At 41.8% G+C, this 19,264-nt stretch overlaps 1 protein-coding gene across 2 annotated transcripts in view; it reads left to right on the top strand.

The window, feature by feature from the left end:
• The window catches only part of MYO1D (myosin ID), a 352,821-nt gene that overhangs the window by 182,579 nt on the left and 150,978 nt on the right, over positions 1 to 19,264 (top strand). For both annotated transcript variants that reach the window (XM_073326164.2, XM_078850736.1), the window contains exon 17: positions 18,449 to 18,672. In XM_073326164.2, the coding sequence (XP_073182265.2) occupies positions 18,449 to 18,672 (224 nt within the window). The remainder of the gene's footprint in view (positions 1 to 18,448; positions 18,673 to 19,264) is intronic.

The raw sequence follows: 19,264 nt of genomic DNA, 5'->3' as shown, positions 1-19,264 counted from the left end.
TTTCTTTAGTCCCCATGAGTCCTTAAAGCAAAGCGTGCTAGGAAACATTAACCACATAGGGAAGCTTCCATTCTAACAAAGGAGGCATTTTCATGTCAGATTATGGATCTGCCATGGTAATCTGACAAGGGCTTCTGCTCAGTGACCCAAATAAAAGGTGATGTAACGGGTTTACCATCTGCAGTCTCAACACAATTACCATCTTATGAGAGAGAATGTGTGTTCTTGAAGACTGGGTATAAATTAAATAATTATGTACATATTTCCTAGATTTATAGCATATGTCTAGGCCTTGATACTGTGACCTCTTAGGCAGTGAGGAGCAGATGATGCAGGGTGGTCTTGCTTCAGCGCAAGTGCATGCAGATGCTGTGTGTGGGACCAAATAAGGTTAAACACAGAGTATCCTGGGTACTGAGAAGGGGACTAGTCTCAAGCTCCTCTGTAGCTGTTTCCTCTCAGTGGCACAGGATAAAATGTGATGGAATGTTGGCAGAGAATGGGCATATCTGAGGAGACATGGGCTTTGGAACCATCCTCCTCATGCTAATATCAGGGTTGGAAGGGACCCCTGAAGGTCATCTAGTCCAACCCCCTGCTCAAAGCAGGACCAATTCCCAGTTAAATCATCCCAGCCAGGGCTTTGTCAAGCCTGACCTTAAAAACCTCTAAGGAAGGAGATTCTACCACCTCCCTAGGTAACGCATTCCAGTGTTTCACCACCCTCTTAGTGAAAAAGTTTTTCCTAATATCCAATCTAAACCTCCCCCACTGCAACTTGAGACCATTACTCCTCGTTCTCTCATCTGCTACCATTGAGAACAGTCTAGAGCCATCCTCTTTGGAACCCCCTTTCAGGTAGTTGAAAGCAGCTATCAAATCCCCCCATTCTTCTCTTCTGCAGGCTAAACAATCCCAGCTCCCTCAGCCTCTCCTCATAACTCATGTGTTCCAGTCCCCTAATCATTTTTGTTGCCCTTCGCTGGACTCTCTCCAATTTATCCACATCCTTCTTGAAGTGTGGGGCCCAAAACTGGACACAGTACTCCAGATGAGGCCTCACCAATGTCGAATAGAGGGGAACGATCACGTCCCTCAATCTGCTCGCTATGCCCCTACTTATACATCCCAAAATGCCATTGGCCTTCTTGGCAACAAGGGCACACTGCTGACTCATATCCAGCTTCTCGTCCACTGTCACCCCTAGGTCCTTTTCCGCAGAACTGCTGCCTAGCCATTCGGTCCCTCGTCTGTAGCTGTGCATTGGGTTCTTCCGTCCTAATTGCAGGACTCTGCACTTGTCTTTGTTGAACCTCATCAGATTTCTTTTGGCCCAATCCTCCAATTTGTCTAGGTCCTTCTGTATCCTATCCCTCCCCTCCAGCGTATCTACCACTCCTCCCAGTTTAGTATCATCCTCAATCATGCAGCTTTGGATACAACAAGAAATCAATTGAAAACACACAAAGATTATTAGAATTCCAAATAGGATAGTCACTCAGACCCTCAGGACACAGTAGCTGAGGATTAAGCTTCTCAAAGGACACATGTTGGAAGCAGGACCCTTTCTGGTTCCGACAAACCCTTTCGAGGGAACCGCAGTCACGGTTTTACGTCCACCAGGCAGCAGGCGCTAGGCTCGCTACTGCTTCTTGTTTGTTGGGTCCTGCTGTCTGCTTACCCTCTGCTTCTGGCAACCCTTACGAGAGCGCAGATTGTAAGTTATTGCAGGCTGTTCCTCTGTCTTCTGGGTTTGAAGCTGGTTCTGCGTGGTGTTGCAGAGGTGCTTGGTCCCCTTGAGGTGGCGCTGGCTTACACTGTGAGGTGTGGATCCATGCAGCGATGCCGGATAATTTCACTGCTGTCTGGGTGGTGAGCAGTACCTGGTATGGACCCTTCCACCGGGGTTCCAAGGCGTGCTTCCGAAGGTGGTGCCGCAGGTAGACCCAATCACCAGGCTCAAGAGTGTGACAGGCAGCAGAGGTGGGTTCCGTCGGCCAAGCTGCTCGCACCTGCGAATGGAAGGAGCTCACAGATTGCATTAACCCTTTGCAGTACTGGAGGAGCGTGTGAGTTAGGTTTAGATCTGGGGCTGGGGTAATAGTAGCCATTGTTCGCATAGGGTGTCCCATGATATTTCAAATGGACTCAATTTGTGTCTCTGGGATGGGGATGACCGAATTTCCATAAGGGCCAGTAGTAAAGCAGCTGGCCAGTTTAACCCTGTGGAACTACAGATTTTTGCCAGCTTATTTTTAAGCACACCATTTCGCCTTTCAGCTGTCCCTGCTCTCTGTGTATGGTAAGGGCAGTGCAACAGGTGGGTGACATGTAATACCTGGTTTAGAAGTTGAACAATTTTTCCAGTAAAATGTGTTCCCCGGTCACTAGACAAAGTGGCAGGAATTCCCTTGCTAGGGGTTTAACAGACATTTGCAATGGACAATGAATCAGCTTTGCGACAGGGAAAGGCTTCAATCCAACCCGAAAACAGACATATTATAACTAAAATGAATTCATATTTCTGACACTTCGGCATTTGTACAAAATCAAGTTGCCAGTGTAGGAAAGGTGCTTGAGGCAAACCCCGGAACCCTTGTGTTACTTTTACAGATTTGCCTACATTGTGGTTTTGACAAGTAACACAAGCGGCACAGTGGCGGGTTGCAAAGGAGCTGAAATTTGCCTCTCTGGTGTGATAGGGGATGGGGCTGGCTGAGGGGGAGACAGTGTCTGGCAGCCTGCAGGAGGGCTAATGCCAGCAGGGGGCTTGTGAGTGCAGCCAGGGGGCAGGAGTGTGTGTCTCTGGGCAAGTTTATGAGGGGAGGGGCGCTGGGAACCGGGGGTTCCCAGGGTGCTAGGTTTTAGGTGGGGTTCCGCGCCTAGGGTCTTGGCTGCCAGCCTACACCTGGCGCTCTGCTCCTGGCCCAGTGCAGAGGTCCTGGCTGCCTGGCCCCACACAGCTGGGTCCTGGTCTGGCTGCCGGCAGCCCGGCTCCCTGCCAGGCTCAGTGCGGTGGGTTCCAGCTGCCTGGCCCTGCAAGGCGGGGTCCTGGGTTCCAGCTGCCTGGCCCTGCAAGTCGGGGTCCTGGGTTCCAGCTGCCTGCCCCACGCCCAGGGCTCCCCTCCTGGCCCCCCGCTGTGGAGGGGTCTCTGGGTGGGGGGGAACTTGCCATAGGGGAATGTAGAGCGTTTGGGGGGGGTGGGGGCTGTGGTTCTCAACCTGTGGCCCACAACGATAGGTTGCGAACCACTGGTTTAGATTGTAAGTTCTTTGTAGCAGGAGCAGTCTAGTCTGTGTTTGTACACCAAGCAGCATAGTGGGGTCCCATTGTCGGTTGGGCCTTAGACCGTATTCTAACAAACATGATTATTGATAATCATATTTGACTGCTTACATTATTGCTTAATGAAGACAAACTCCACGAGAAACTGTTCAGAGATATTTGCGATGGATTTTATTCAGTCTTGGCATGGAGTCAATACAAGATATCATATATATTGATTCTTTTGGTGGAGTGGGGAGAGGAGTTACTGGGGAGCAGTCTTGCATATGCAGAGCGATGCCTTTTTACAACCGCTTGCTGAATAATATGCATTAGATGTCATGACTATTTGAACTACAGGTGATCAGGAACTACTTGTCAAAATGTATTTCACTGGAAAATGCAGATTCATCAAAACAAAACTTTGTGGTAAAGGGTCAGTTTTGACAAATTTTTCAACTTGAAAATTGTTGGTGATGATAACTAACAATTCCAGTTTTCAGTTTGAAATGACTTTTTGTTGAGAAACTAAAGGTAATTATAGTAAATAAAATGGTCAAAATTGAAACCAAACATTTTGACTGACCTGACCGTCTTTTCGAATTTTTGATTAATAAAATTATTAAGATTTTGACTTTTGTCTCAGTTTGGGAATTTTTTGCTATCATGGAAATTTTGGCAGGATGGGAAATTGTTAATTGACATGTTCTGAAGATTGAAAATGCTGTGGTCACTTAATGTAGGAGACTTTGGTATGCTCTCTTCTCCTGGTGCTTGTCTTTCCTGACTAGCAGGGGCAAAACATTTTGCAGAAACAGTGCAAGAGGCAGTAATAGGTAGGACCATTTTTTCACATCAGTGCCCCCATTGACAGGGTGATCCTAAGAGCACCAGCATGAATGCAGTAAACTCCTTGGGGTGGAATGGAAAGACCTCTTTTGATTAAATATTACAGTGAAGGACCAGTTTGAACCTTGAAGATATATGCATGCATGCCCCTGTGCCATTCATTGAAACCTTGGCTTGTTTGCTAGATATATTAGCTGAGAAGCAGAACATTCATGTTGCCATGGATTTTAATGCTCTCAACTCCATATTTCACACACAGCATGATAGCTATTGTACATGAAACCAAACAAATGATTTGCTCTATGTTGAGTACTTGTAGGAGGGAACAGATTTATCATAGAAAGCAGTATCTGACTATAACGGAATCAATCTTCAGCCTGTTTCCTCTTGTTTTTTCCTACCCCCCCCCCAGATGTTCTGGTTTAACTTGGATTTTAACTTGAAGAGTGGTCAGTTTGGATGAGCTATTACCAGCAGGAGAGTGAGTTTGTGTGTGTATGGGGGTGGGGGGGATGTGAGAAAACCTGGATTTGTGCAGGAAATAGCCCAACTTGATTGTCATGCACATTGTGTAAAGAGTTGTCACTTTGGATGGGCTATCACCAGCAGGAGAGTGAATTTGTGTGGGGGGGTGGAGGGTGAGAAAACCTGGATTTGTGCTGGAAATGGCCCACCTGATGATCACTTTAGATAAGCTATTACCAGCAGGACAGTGGGGTGGGAGGAGGTATTGGTTCATATTCTCTGTGTATATATAAAGTCTGCTGCAGTTTCCACGATATGCATCTGATGAAGTGAGCTGTAGCTCACGAAAGCTTATGCTCTAATAAATTGGTTAGTCTCTAAGGTACCACAAGTACTCCTTTTCTTTTTGCGAATACAGACTAACACGGCTGTTACTCTGAAACCAATCTTCAGTGTGTGACCCTTCCATTCACAGTTCTTTCTCTAGTGAAATTCTTTCTTTTCAGTAGAAATAAATATAGAATGTACAATGCACACTTCTTGATGTCAGTTGAAGATGGTATGTGTGGAAAGCAGGCGGTTTTCCACTCATTGCTTATAGGTCCTCATCTAATTGAGATGAGCTATTGGAATTGTGGACATTGAAACACATATATAAAAAATTAAATACCACATTGTACCTGCTTTTCTTATAAACTTGAACTGAAGGAATTTGTCACAAATCGTGCATGCAAGTGGCTCAGTAGGCTCAGTATTGGAGTACTGTCCACTCCCCCATATCCCATGTCTGCAAGGAGATGATGTCTTTGAAGAACAATTGGAAATCACATAATTAAAACCTGGCTTCAGGTTTGAGCATTTGTTTTCTAACACCTGGTGTTCAGAGGAGCTAAATGCAGCCCTGCATGCTATTTATGTGCTGCACTTTTGACTTAAATGTTTAATAACATCTGCCACTTTGAGACCTTTCAGAAGCTGTGTAGCAAGGTTCACATCTATGTGAATTTTCTAGCTAGGGTAGTTTTTTTCTTCTTCTTAGTTTGGATGCCTTGAGGGCAACTATACTAGGGCAGCATGAAATATTGATCATGAAACACTTCAGGCAAGTGTGAAGGAGGCTTAGTGGGAAGGAGTGTGTTAGGTTATAGCAAGCATGAACTGTTTTTCCAAGATTCATGTACCTTCAGCAGCATGAAACTGGTATTTAATTTATAAAGGCTTGGTTTGTTTTTTTAATTTAAACTGCACTTTGTGCTTGTTTGTATGTTTGGATAGCATCATCTCATAGTCTTAATGAGACATTTTATATTGTCTGGAAATTATGCGCTGTCTGTACAAATCCAGATCTTGGTTTTCTATTAAAGGTCCGCGACTGAGATGCTGTTACCACCCCATGTCCAAAATAGACCAAATTTATGGCCTTACAGGCACTTTGCAAGGCCAGCTATTTTCTTGGGCTTTGTGGGGAAGATTGAGAGAAATGGGAAGATTGGAGTCCCTAGAACAGAATATTTAATTTTGGTTTTTGCCTGGTTTGTTGGTGATTGTGAAGGTTGGGTTAATCTGGATTAGGTTTATTTTAGTTGTGTGAATTTTGGTAGAGTTTGGCTGAATTTCAGTTCAAACTTTGAAGATATACCTGCACACCCCTTTTGTTAACCTGCTGGCTAGAACTGAGAAGACCACCATGCCTATTGGCATGTATTTTAACACGTGTCCATATCTTGCACAGAAATATGATGTAGATTGTGCATTAAAGTAAAACACATGAATTATACTGTACTTTATACTTAAAGGTGAACACTTCAGAAGGTAGAGTACAAAAAATTCTTGTAGTTTTGTGTGAATTGTACATTTTAATTTGTGTACAAAGCTTTTGGACAAGCTCTTTAATTTAAAAAATCTAAGGAAGTATAATTACATTTACCTAAAAATATTTGCTTTGAGAAAGGAAAACCAGAAGGTGATAACTACTTTAGAATCATCAAAAATGTGACCAGGGGGAATACCTAGTAATGGCTGCTAGTAAGAACTGTAGCACATATCTTGATTTTTCAGACATATATGCTCTACGTCCTCAAGTTGTGCCAGACTCAGGTGTTGAAATTCCAGCTTGGTCAGGCAGAAGCCTGGACCCTGTACAAGATAAAAGCTGCTCAATAAATCATAGCAGTTTCAGAAAGAAGTTGCATTACTGAATCCTTTCTAAACCATACATACAGAATGAATTACAGCAGCTGTTGTGGCTTTGGAGTTGCATTTTTCTCTTGATTATGCTGGCAACATACGGTTGGAATATGAATGTGGGGTACCATGCATATTAGATTATCCTTTTTCTGCACAGCATAACTGTCTGTACAACATGACCTTGATGTATTCTTAGATTTAGTGCTGAATATACATGGGTAAGAAACAACTGTATGATTCAATACACTTTTGGAGGACTCCTGCCCACTATCTCATAGAAGGAGAATGATTCGTATTCCATGTCATAGCCAATGTACCTTAGATTGACAGATTCCAAGGCCAGAAGGGACCATCTAGCCTGACCTTATGCACAACACAGGGCAGAGAACTCCCCCAAAATAATTCCTAGAGCAGATCTTTTAGAAAAACATCAAATCTTGGTCAGTGAAGAAGAAGCTAGCACAACTGTGGTAGGTAATTTCAGGCGTTAATTACCCTGTTTTAAAAATGTATGCCTTATTTGTAGTCTGAATCTGTCTACCTTCTGCTTGAACTTTTGGATCCTGTTATACCTTTGTCTGCTAGATTGAAGAGCCCATTATTAAATATTTGTTCCCCCTTGCAGGTACTTAGTGTAATCAGCTCACCAGATAACCTTCTCTTTGTTAAGCTACATAAATTGAGCTCCTAAAATCTATCACTATAAGGCATGGTATCTAATCCTTTAATCATTCTCATGGCTCTTCTCTGTACCCTCTCCAACTTATCAACATCCTTCTTAAATTGTGGACACCAGAACTGGACACAAGATTCCAGCAGCAGTCGCACCAGCACCAAATTCAAAGATAAAATAACCTACTTGGGATTCCCCTGTTTATGTATCCAAGGGTCTCATTAGCCCTTTTGGCTACATTATTGCACTGGAATCTCATGTGTTCAGCTGATTATCCACCACAACCCCCCAAATCCTGTTCAGTCACTGCTTCGTAGGGTAGAGTCCTCCATTCTGTAAGTACGGCCTACATTCTATGTTCCTATATGTATATATTTACATTTAGTCATTCAGGTGCAAATTGTTTGCTGGTACCCAGCTTACTAAGAGATCCAGAATGCTCTGTATCCGTGATCTGTTCTTCATTATTTATCATTCTCCCAGTTTTTGTGTCATTGTCAAATTTTCAGTGATGACCTCTCCCACCCCACCCCACCCCACCCCACCCCACCCCCTCACCCCCCGCCCTTCCAGGTCATTGATAAAAATGTTAAATAATGAACGTAGGACCTGTGGGACCCCTTAGAAACACAACCAATCAATGTGGATTCCCCATTTACAGTTACGTTTTGAGACCTATCAGTTAGCCAGCTTTTAATCCATTTTAATGTGTACCATGTTAATTTTTTATTCTAGTTTTTTAATCAAAACTTCATGCTGTACCAGTCAAATGCCTTACAGAATTCTAAGTATATTATGTCAACACTATTACTTTATCAACCCAACTTGTAATCTAATAAAAGGAAATCAGCTTACTTTGACAAAATCTATTTTTCATAAACCCATGTTGTTTGGTATTAATTATAGTACCTTCCTTTAATGTATTAGTTGAGTCTCATATCAGCCACTCCATTATCTTGCTTGAGATTGATGTCAGACTGACAAGCCTATAATTACTTGAGTCATCTTGTTTACCCTTTGAAAATATTATCACAACATTAGCTTTCTTCCAGTCTTCTGGCGCTTCCCCAGTGTTCCAAGACTTACTGAAAATCAACATTAATAGTCCAGTGATCTCCTCAACAAGCTATTTTAAAACTCTTGGGCTCCTGGATCAGTTGATTTAAAAATGCCTAGCTATAGTAGCTGTTGTTTAACATCCTCCTAATTTACTGTTGGAAAGGTAGATATTTCTTCATCATCATATGACCATATCATTTGATTTTTCCAGCTACAGAACAGAAATATTTATTGAACACTTCTGCCTTTTTTGCATTACTATTAATACTAATAATAATTAATAATTCTACCATTGCATCTAGTAATGGGCCATTACCAGTATTACTATTCTTTTTGTTCCTAATGTAGTTAAATTCCTCCTTATTGTCCTTAACTTTGCTGACCATATATTTCTCTGTGTCCCTTTGGTAAAGGAAGCAATTTTTTGTAATGCCTAGTTTCTAATTTATATTCATTACTATCATCTTCTCCTTCCTTCCGTTTGTTGTATATTTTTTAATTTTATAGTGCTTTCACTTATCTAAACTAGGTTTACAGCCTTATTCCTTGATTGTGGCTTTTTGGGCATCTAGTAAAGTGTTCTTAAGCAATTCCCAATTATCATTCACATTTTTCCGATTAAACTCTTTCTCCCAGCTGATTTGGCTCATAAATGTTTTCAGCTTTGTGAAATTGGCCCTTTTAAAGAACACTCCTCATCTGCTTCCCATGATCCATTTAACCACCACAGCTGGTTGGGGAAACAGATTTCCAAAGACTGGGGAGACTATCCAGGGCAAACTAAATAATGGAGAAGAACATAGGTGGAGATTCATATTTTTTAAATTCAGTTGAATATTGTGTGTGGCGCTGCTTTAAAACTCCCTTGGTTTTTAAATGGTTCTGGCTAGACTTTGAAGTTAATATTGCATTGATACCCATAATGGGCTGTGTCATGAAAAATTCCTAACACAGTTTGGTGAAGCCCAATCCACATTAGCTGTCCATGTGATGGTATAGATTGGCTTAGCTGGAAGCATCTTGAAACGTAGCTAAAAGTCTAATGTAGTATGGGGGAATTTGGGTCCATCTGTCTATGGACACTCATAAAGCACATATCACCTTGCTGTTATGTGGGGATTAAAGGAAAAGTGAAATCAGTCCAGAAGAGAACAATCATTGGTTCTTATGAAAAAACAAAAACTGGGAAGAAACCTCAATTTCAGGTCAAGTCTCTTCCCTCTAATTTTCCACTGGTGCTAGTTGTAAGTATGTATATTTAACTGGAACTCTTTCTTTGCCCTAGTAAACAAAAGTTTTAGGAGAGACCAATTGTTTGAGTGGTGAAGATGAATGCATTAAGACTTTGCTCCTAATCATATTCTGCAGTTAGGAAGGATGCACAAGCCTTGGGTCTAATTAATTATGGAACCTAGATGGAAAGTGAGCCAGACACTTGCTAAATATAGAGATTGGAGCTCACCAGTGCCATTATGGTGGTTTGCATTTTAATTGGAATATACCCTTTATTGACCACCTGGCTTGAGTGTGTCAATTATAGCAAGTTTTGATTCAGGATAAGAGGATTGGATATCTGCCTTTTATTTTGGTTTTTCCCAAGAAATCAAAAAGCACAAATCCCACCCTTGGTGACTTCACTCAGACAATAACCTGGGGAAAGATGACTAGAAAGGAAAAAGAAATTATGAATTCTCCTCCTTTGTTTTTTGATCTATTGATCTTTCCACATCTCTGTGTAGTTCTTAAATACAACCCTCCCACAAGTTAAAGCTCCTCCAGGATGCAGGAGAAGCACAACTTGCTTTGGCCACAAATTTGGGATCTAGCCATGGTGGATACAGAAAGCACTTGCCTGGAGGATTTCAGTCTAAAGTAGACATAACAGAGCAATAAATGACTGTCAAAGTGTGGGGTTGGAGGGAGAGAGCAAACAAGGTTTAGAGGAAGGTTCCTTTTTCACTCACTTTCTCCCTGTACTGAGGATCATGTGGTGTGTTACTTCGAAGAAAGCCAAACTGAGCTTTCTTAACTCACTAATGCATCTTCTGAACATCCTATGGGTGTTGCAGCAAAGCTGACCCTGATTCTGAATATTGTTTTGCACTGCAGTGCTTAATCAACCTGGATTTCGGCAAAGCATTAGATACAGTTCCACATGGGAAATTATTAGCTAAATTGGAGAAGATGGGGATTAATATGAGAACTGAAAGGTGGATAAGGAACTGGTTAAAGGGGAGACAACAGTGGGTCATACTGAAAGGTGAACAGTCAGGCTGGAGGGAGGTTACTAGTGGAGTTCCTCAGGGATCGGTTTTGGGGCCAATCTTATTTAATATTTTTATTAATGACCTTGTCACAAAAAGCAGGAGTGTGCTAATAAAATTAGCAGATGACTCAAAGTTGGGAGGTATTGCCATTATTCAGGAGGACCGGAATATCATACAAGATCTGCACAACCTTGTAAACTGGAGTAATAGAAATGGGATGAAATGTAATAGTGCAAAGTGCAAGGTCATGCATTTAGGGACTAACCAGGATTTTTGCTATAAGCTGGGGACATATCAGTTGGAAGTGACAGAGGAGGAGAAAAATCTGTGTCTATTGGTTGATCACAGGATGACTATGAGCACCAATGTGATGCGGCTATGAAAAAGATTAATGCAGTCCTAGGATGTATCAGGCAAGATATTTCCAGTAGAGAGAGGGAAGTGTTAGTACCATTATGCATGGCACTGGTGAGACGTCATCTGGAACACTGTGTGCAGTTCTGGTCTCTCATGTTTAAGAAAGATGAATTCAAACTGGAACAGGTACAGCAGCTTTTCTCAAACTTCATTGCATTACCACCCCCTTCTAACAATAAATATTACTACACAATCCCAGGAAGCGGGACAGAAGCTCAAACCCTGCCTCCCCAAGTGGGAGGGCCCAAGCCTGACTGCCCAGGGTGACTCTGGGGGGTAGGGAAACCTAAGCTTGAGGACTTCTGCATGGGCAGGGGGACTGTAACTTGAGCCTTGGCATCCAGGGCTGAAACCAAAGCCTGAGCTCCGTTGCCCAGGACTGAAGCAAGTCTAACACCAGCCTTGGCGACTCCATTAAAACAGCATCGCGACCCACAGAACTGCTGAGGTACAGAGAAGGGCTATTAGAGAGATCCAAAGAATGGAAAACCTACATTATGAGAGGAGACTCAAAGACCTTGTCTTGAGTCTAACCAAAAGAAGGCTGAGGGGAGAGCTAATTGATCTCTAAATACATCAGAAGGATAAATAAGAGGGAAGGAGAGGAGTTATTTAAGTGCCATTGTGCACACAAGAACAAATGGCTATAAACTGGCCATCAACAAATTGAGGCTTGAAATTAGATGAAGGTTTCTAACCATCAGAGGAGTGAAGTTCTGGAACAGCCTTTGAAGGGGAGAAGTGAGGGCAAAAAACCATAACTGGCTTCAAGACTGAGCTTGTTAAGTTTATGGAGGGTATGGTGTGAGGAGACTGCCTACAATGGCATATAGGGGTGAATTCTTGTAGTCTTGACAACTTGACTTAGGGACATTGTCATAAATATAAAGAGAAGGGTAACCACCTTTCTGTATACAGTGCTATAAAATCCCTCCTGGCCAAAGGCAAAAACCCTTTCACCTGTAAAGGGTGAAGAAGCTAAGGTAACCTCGCTGGCACCTGACCCAAAATGACCAATGAGGGGACAAGATACTTTCAAATCTGGAGGCGGGGGAACAAAGAGTTTGTCTGTCTTTGTGATGCTTTTGCCAGGAACGGATCTGGAATGCAGCCTTACAACTCCTGTTAAGTTAGTAAGTAATCTAGCTAGAAATGTGTTAGATTTCCTTTTGTGTAATGGCTGGTAAAAGAAGCTGTGCTGAATGGAATGTATATTCCTGCTTTTGTGTCTTTTTGTAACTTAAGATTTTTGCCTAAAGGGATTCTCTATGTTTTGAATCTGATTACCCTATAAGGTATTTACCATCCTGATTTTATAGAGGTGATTCTTTTACCTTTTCTTTAATTAAAATTCTTCTTTTAAGAACCGGATTGATTTTTCATTGTTCTTAAAATCCAAGGGTTTGGGTCTGTGTTCACCTGTACAAATTGGTAAGGATTCTTATCAAGCCCTCCCCAGGAAAGGGGTGTAGGGCTTGGGGGGATATTTTGGGGGAAGACGTCTCCAAGTGGGCTCTTTCCCTGTTCTTTGTTTACAATGCTTGGTGATGGCAGCATACGGTTCAAGGACAAGGCAAAGTTTGTACCTTGGGGAAGTTTTTAACCTAAGCTGGTAAGAATAAGCTTAGGGGGTCTTTCATGCAGGTCTCCACATCTGTATCCTAGAGTTCAGAGTGGGGAAGGAACCTTGACAGACATGCTTTTCATTGATAGTTGGCTGAGGGTATAGCGCAGGGAAGTGCCACAACTGGGTAATTAGATTAGAAAGGCTGATGTTTGTAGCCACTTTGTGATACTGCTTGCTATGAAGCCAACCGCTGCAGTGATGCAGCCTCCATACGACATCAAGGGCAATCCATTCAATTTTTTCTTGACATCCCATGGATTTGACAGATAAAAATTATAAACACAGCAAACAAGACTCTTTTCTAACTTATCCATATTTCAAGGCTGAGAAGCTAAAATTTAACCATCTAATTTTAAGAATTTAATATAAAAATGAGGAATACTAACAAGAATCCAATTGATATCATTGTGTAAAATACCTTTGAAGCCTACACAAATAGCACTGTAAAATCCCTCTGTAGCGTGCTCAGTAGTGTTTGTTCTTAATTTCTACTCCCTTCTTGTTACACAGGAAGATAGGAAGTTGATAGTAGAATTGTGCTCAGTTTTTCTTTATCTTATATTTTTATATCTCTAATTCCCTGGTGTTCCTTGCAAAAGACAGACATGCTGTTTCAGTGCTAAGTTGTCTAGTTCCTTCTTTGGCCAGCGCAAGATTGTTCTCTGCTGAACATGTACGAGTGCTTTGTTCAGTCTAGATTTAAACGTATGTCTTGAGCAACAGGCTTTCTGCCACTCTTCTTTATTAGCGGAAGGAAAATGCAAATTAAATTCATACTCTTTAGTTATGCAGATCCATGGATTTCCAGCTAGCTGTCAATTTTATTAAATTTTATACTATTTCTCAGTCTGATGTGGAATCAGCCATAGAAGTAGTGGTCTTCAGGGCAGTGCTCCAAGCTGACTCAGACATCTGGGGTGAACTCTTGGCCCTGCAAAGTCAATGGCAGTTCTTTTGGTTTCAGAGGGGCTAGGATTTCACCCCAGAAATCTGATTTTACTATTCCAAGCAATTGTGGTTAACTGTGGATCGTACTTGAATTTGCTAGGGCTATATATACTCATACTATAGCTGAGAAAATTTGTCAAATAGCAGTACTGTTTCATTTGCTTTGTGTTAATACAGATTACATATATATTATATAAATAAGATTACAATAAAAATTGAAAATATTGACAAGGGTTCTTATGAATAGCATTCTTTTCTCATAGGTTGGCCACTTTTTTAAACCGGACATCCCCTATCTTGGCTGGTAAGCTCTGGAGAGTGGACTTGAGGGGGAGATAGTGCTTGTTTTTACTCTCTCACAACCTATAGGTGTCATCATTTGGAGTGACAGATATATCTGAAATCCCAGAGAGATGATTCTCATATCTTTACATTTGACTTGTAACTAAGCTTTCTGTCTACCAGATTTTGTTATCCAGTCAGAAGGGCTTTTTCTATATTATCCACTTTTATTTTCCAGGTTTGGTTCTTATAGATCAATATGCACTCCAGTTCTCTCTGTACTGTGCAAAGGAGTTCATTTACCATAAGGTCCATCTTAAAGGCATGCTGCCAAAAAGCCTCTATTAGACTAATCTGTTTACTCTGCATTCTCTTGGAAAGCCTGAATTGCAATCCCAGGCCCCCTGTTTTAAGTCTAACAAGCCTGTGAGTTTCCCTTTTGTGGTATAACCTGGGAGATCCATTAAAGGTTTCCAGTTGCATCATAAGAGCAAGAGTTGAAGCAGTATATGATACGTCATCTGTAAAAGAAGCCTCAGACAATTGGTGCTTCACTAGGACTTTTCTCCAATACTACCTTATTTCCAAAGATTTCAGAGACACTGCATGTACGCTCTTGGGATGTGACCAACTTGCACTTAACTGGAAGTCTAACAAACTGGATTGTGCTGTACCTTAAAACTGTTTGTTTTTGTTCTGCTTCAGTGTGTGTCTGTAGATTATCATCAGTAATTTTATTATGTTCTAGGGGTTAAGAACAGTTTTAAAAATTAGATTAATGGTTTTTACTCTGACTATGATAGTGTTTATATAAATTCATTCTCAAGGTTGCTGTTGTACTTACTGTTAGGCTGCACATAACAAATAGTGGAGACAGCCTTGGAAAAAGTTAGAATATTTTCAAGGTGATCCCTTAAGGCTTATTTTCCCTCTGTGTCGAAATGATTTACCTCATTTTAATGGTTGGTTAGATACTGAAATGTATTTTTCTCCTGTGTTGTATAAGAGTGGGTGTGTGTGTGTGTGAGAGAGAGAGAATGAATGAAGCACTGTATGGATCAAAAGACTGCTAATGATATAGAGTCTTTCACCTCCAGATCACCAGTTCAGATCCAGTCTGGGTCAATAATTTAATGCTATTGCTCTCTGATGGCTGTTGGGTAGTCTGTTATTTTAAGTGTTAACTATACGCTCACCGTGGTATAAGACAGCCAAATAAAGTCAAAGGGCCCCCAAGAGTTTACATTCTTTGGGGGGTTAATTATAGATGGGGCTAGTAGCTCTGACTATTAAAGTTGCCTGACACTTCTCACTACAAGATCCTGTTTTCAGTTGTGTGTAACATTGCCATACTTTAACAGTGTGGGTTGAAATTTTTCATGCCAGATGTCTGGTTAAGGCTGAATTGTTTTGGAAAGTTTCCGCCCAAATGGCGTAGCTGTTTTTGAGACTGAGGCTATGTCTACACTAGCACTTTTGTTGATCAGGGGTGTGAAAAAAACACCCAGAGACACACAGACAAGCTACACTGACGAAAGCACTGGTGTGAACAGTGCTATGTTGTCAGGAGACACAACTGTTGCTCATTGGCACTGCTGGAGTACTGTGTCCAGTTCTGGTGTCCACAATTCCACAAGGATGTTGATAAATTGGAGAAGGTTCAGAGAAGGGCCAAGAGAATGATTAAGGGATTAGAAACCATTTCTTATAGTGATTGATTCAAGGAGCTCAATCTATTTAGTTTAACAGAGAGAAGGTTAAGGAGTGAGTCGATTAGTCTGTAAGTCTACATGGGGAACAGATATGTGATAATGGGCTCCTCAATCCAGAAGAGAAAGGTATAACATGATCCAGTGGCTGGAAGTTGAAGCAGGAGAAATTCAGACTGGAAATAAGGCATACATTTTTGATAGGGTGATTAGCCATTGGAACAATGTACCAAAGGTTGTGGTGGATTCTCCATCACTGACAGTTTTTGACTGGATGTTTTTCTAACAGGTCTGCTCTACAGATTATTTTGGGGGAATTTCTATGGCCTGTTGTAGAGGAGATCAGACTGGATAATCACAATGGTCCCTTCCAGCCTTGGAATGTAGGAATTGTATTTCTGATGGCTTGGTTCATGAAAGGGAAGGTCTTAGCCAATATGTAACAATATGCTTCCAGCTACCTGGAACATAATGCCCTCTGGCCATGCTATAGGCCATAGTGCATATTCTGTAAATGCTTCCTTAAAAGGTTGAAGTTTGCAAGTGTTTAAAGCCTGGATTTTCTGCAGAAAGGTGTAGAGAGTGGTCGAACATTGTGTACTCTAAGGACTGTCTTCACCCCGGGACGTGTCTGGTGAGGAGATTGACTCACAATCGTGTTGTGTTGTGGTTACCAGCTAACAAAAAATGCAAATACTAGGAAATAAGTAGTGGGAGAATTGTTTTGTCCTGGAAGTCACTGGCTTAGGCAATGTTACATAGGGGATCAGAGTCCTCCTTAGTTCTTGACATGCTAAAGGTGAGAACATTACTACAGAGACAGCATGTTCTAACACTTAAGGGAGCAGCCTACTGTCTGTTTCAGGAATAAGCCTAGTCTCTTGAGGTTGAAGTTCTAGCCATTGGTTGGAGATGTTTAATACTACACAAGGGCTTTGAGTTAAAAAGGAAAATGAGGAGAGGGTCATTCTGAGAAAATATTACTGTACCTTTTAGGCCCCATGAACCTTAGTGTCTCTTTAAATATTCTAGCTCTTTAGTGAAGAGCATCTGTATATCTGTTTTTCCTCGGTCAGTACTCCAGAATCTTCTCACACATATAGGAAAATGTTTAGTAAACCTTGCAAGAGAGAACTTCGACACCTCTTCATGCAACAAATAAATGCCACACTGGAAATCGCATTAGGTAATTAATCCTTGTGTAAATAGAAGGCTTGATGTGCATCTGTGGGGCTGTAGGATGCATCTCAGGTGATAAATAAATTCTCTATCAGAGCCCTGAGTGAGTTATAAAGCAGTCTTTTCATGGGTAGGATGTTCATTATCTTTCAAGTGTGACCCTATGAGAAAACAAAAATATAAGCCTTCACCTTGGTAGATGATACTAAAGTGGAAGGGCAGCTGTTTGCTGATTTCTCAGGAATGTGCGTGTTAGCTGGAGAGCACTCAAATGAACACATTAAAATTACTTGGTTACAAGATAGGAACGGAGTACTTGTGGCACCTTAGAGACTAACCAATTTATTTGAGCATGAGCTTTCGTGAGCTACAGCTCACTTCATCGGATGCATCCGATGAAGTGAGCTGTAGCTCACAAAAGCTCATGCTCAAATAAATTGGTTAGTCTCTAAGGTGCCATAAGTACTCCTTTTCTTTTTGCGAATACAGACTAACACGGCTGTTACTCTGAAAGATAGGAACAATGCTACCTGCTCAGCTAGGGCAATGCATTTTCCCCCATGTGAAGGTAATTTTTTCTTTTGTACATTGTAATGAAATCAAGAATCTAGTGTTGATTTTTATACATTGTAATGAAATAAAAAAACTAGTGTTGATAGAGGTAGAACTGCAGACAGGTCAGCACTTGCTGTGGGAAGACTACTTGAAAACAGTGTTGTTGCAGCTGTGTTGGTCCCAGGATATTAGAGCAACAAGGGGAAGAGGTAATATATTTTATTGGACCAACTGCTGTCAGTGAGAGAGACAAGCTTTCAGGCTACACAGAGCTTGTCTCTTTTATCAAAAGAAGTTGGTCCACTAAAATATATTACCTAACCCATCTTCTCTCTCCTTGAAATCAGGCTCTCTGGGGCTTACCTTTTTATTTGCATGGTGTATCTGAAAGGAAGTCTGAGAGCATACAAGATTTTCTGCTTTAGGGCTTCTTGTCGGAGTTTTGTGGTACACTCTAGGATATATGTAGTAGGGAATCCTGGGAGTGCTGATGAATCTGGCTGAGCAGAGGTCACCATACTTATTGTCCTGTCATTCTTCCTTTCCCTTTCCTTCAGTCCTGTAATGCAGGGCGGTGGCACAGTAGGATATGAGGGATGAAGTGTTTGGGAATGTAACTCAAACCAAAGATTTGCTTAATTCCATAGAAGGATGATGGTTGAAATCAATTAATCTCTTGCTGAATTTATTTTATTCATTTCTAGCTGATACTGCGCTAAAATTCTGCTCCCTAAGTACATAGGAATGGAAGCAGCTCTGGGATTAGCATCTGTATAACAGGGTTTTTTGACTCAATTTAAGTTTTACAGAAAACGAATCTCCCAGAACTGCATCACTAACTTTCTTTTTTGCCTTCTGCACAAAAGCTGTAGAACTTGGGTAGGAACAGAATGTGAAAGTAAATTAGAAGTCAAATGATTTCATAGCTTTGTATTGTTAAAAATCTCAACTCTTCTCCTCCTCTAGGTCTGGAGGGGCACACTAGCCCGCCTTCGGTATAAGAGGACAAAGGCTGCCCTCACAATAATTAAGTGCTACCGCCACTACAAAGTGAAGTCCTACATCCGTGAGGTCACCAGGCGTTTCCAAAGCGTGAGGTCCATGCGGGATTATGGAAAGCATGTGAAGTGGCCCAGCCCTCCAAAAGTGCTGCGCCGTTTCGAAGAAGCACTGCAGGCAATTTATCACAGGTACAAGGAAGACCCTTTATTTCATTCGAAATGAGGCATCGTTGGTCACAAACTAAAACATAAGAATTAACAATGGCCATTGATTCCTATGTGAATATATTTTTCATATAGTAGATCTACCGTATTCTGTAGAAGACATATTATGTATATTGTGACAAAGTCAGATTGGACAGCTGCAAGAGGGTCTTCATATTGGGTTCTGGGAGGTGAGCGGGCACAAGCCCGCCCACAGCTCAAGATAGGTGTGCGCCAGGGTCTCCCTCATGCTGCAAAAGGGACAGGCATTGGGGACAGGTGAACTGCACTAGGTACAAGCCTGCCCACGGTTAAAGGACCCTCCCCCAGCCTATGGGGAGGATCCACTGAGCCTGGGACTCAAATAATTATGGGGGGGGGGAGAGACACTGAAAAACTAACAAGGATGGGTGTGTGGGTCAAAAGTAGGGAACCTGAAGGGGACACTGAGCAGAGAACCCTGGACAGCGCCCACTGCTCCTCTAAGGTGCCAAGGGAGCCAGCGGACACTGCCCAGAGGAACTCTGCCTGGATATGTGAGTGGAGAGGAACTTACCCAGCGTGCCATGGGGCCAAG

This window comes from Lepidochelys kempii, chromosome 27 (assembly GCF_965140285.1).
Source record: "Lepidochelys kempii isolate rLepKem1 chromosome 27, rLepKem1.hap1, whole genome shotgun sequence".
NCBI lineage: Eukaryota > Metazoa > Chordata > Testudines > Cheloniidae > Lepidochelys > Lepidochelys kempii.
This window is presented reverse-complemented; position numbering and strand designations above follow the sequence as displayed.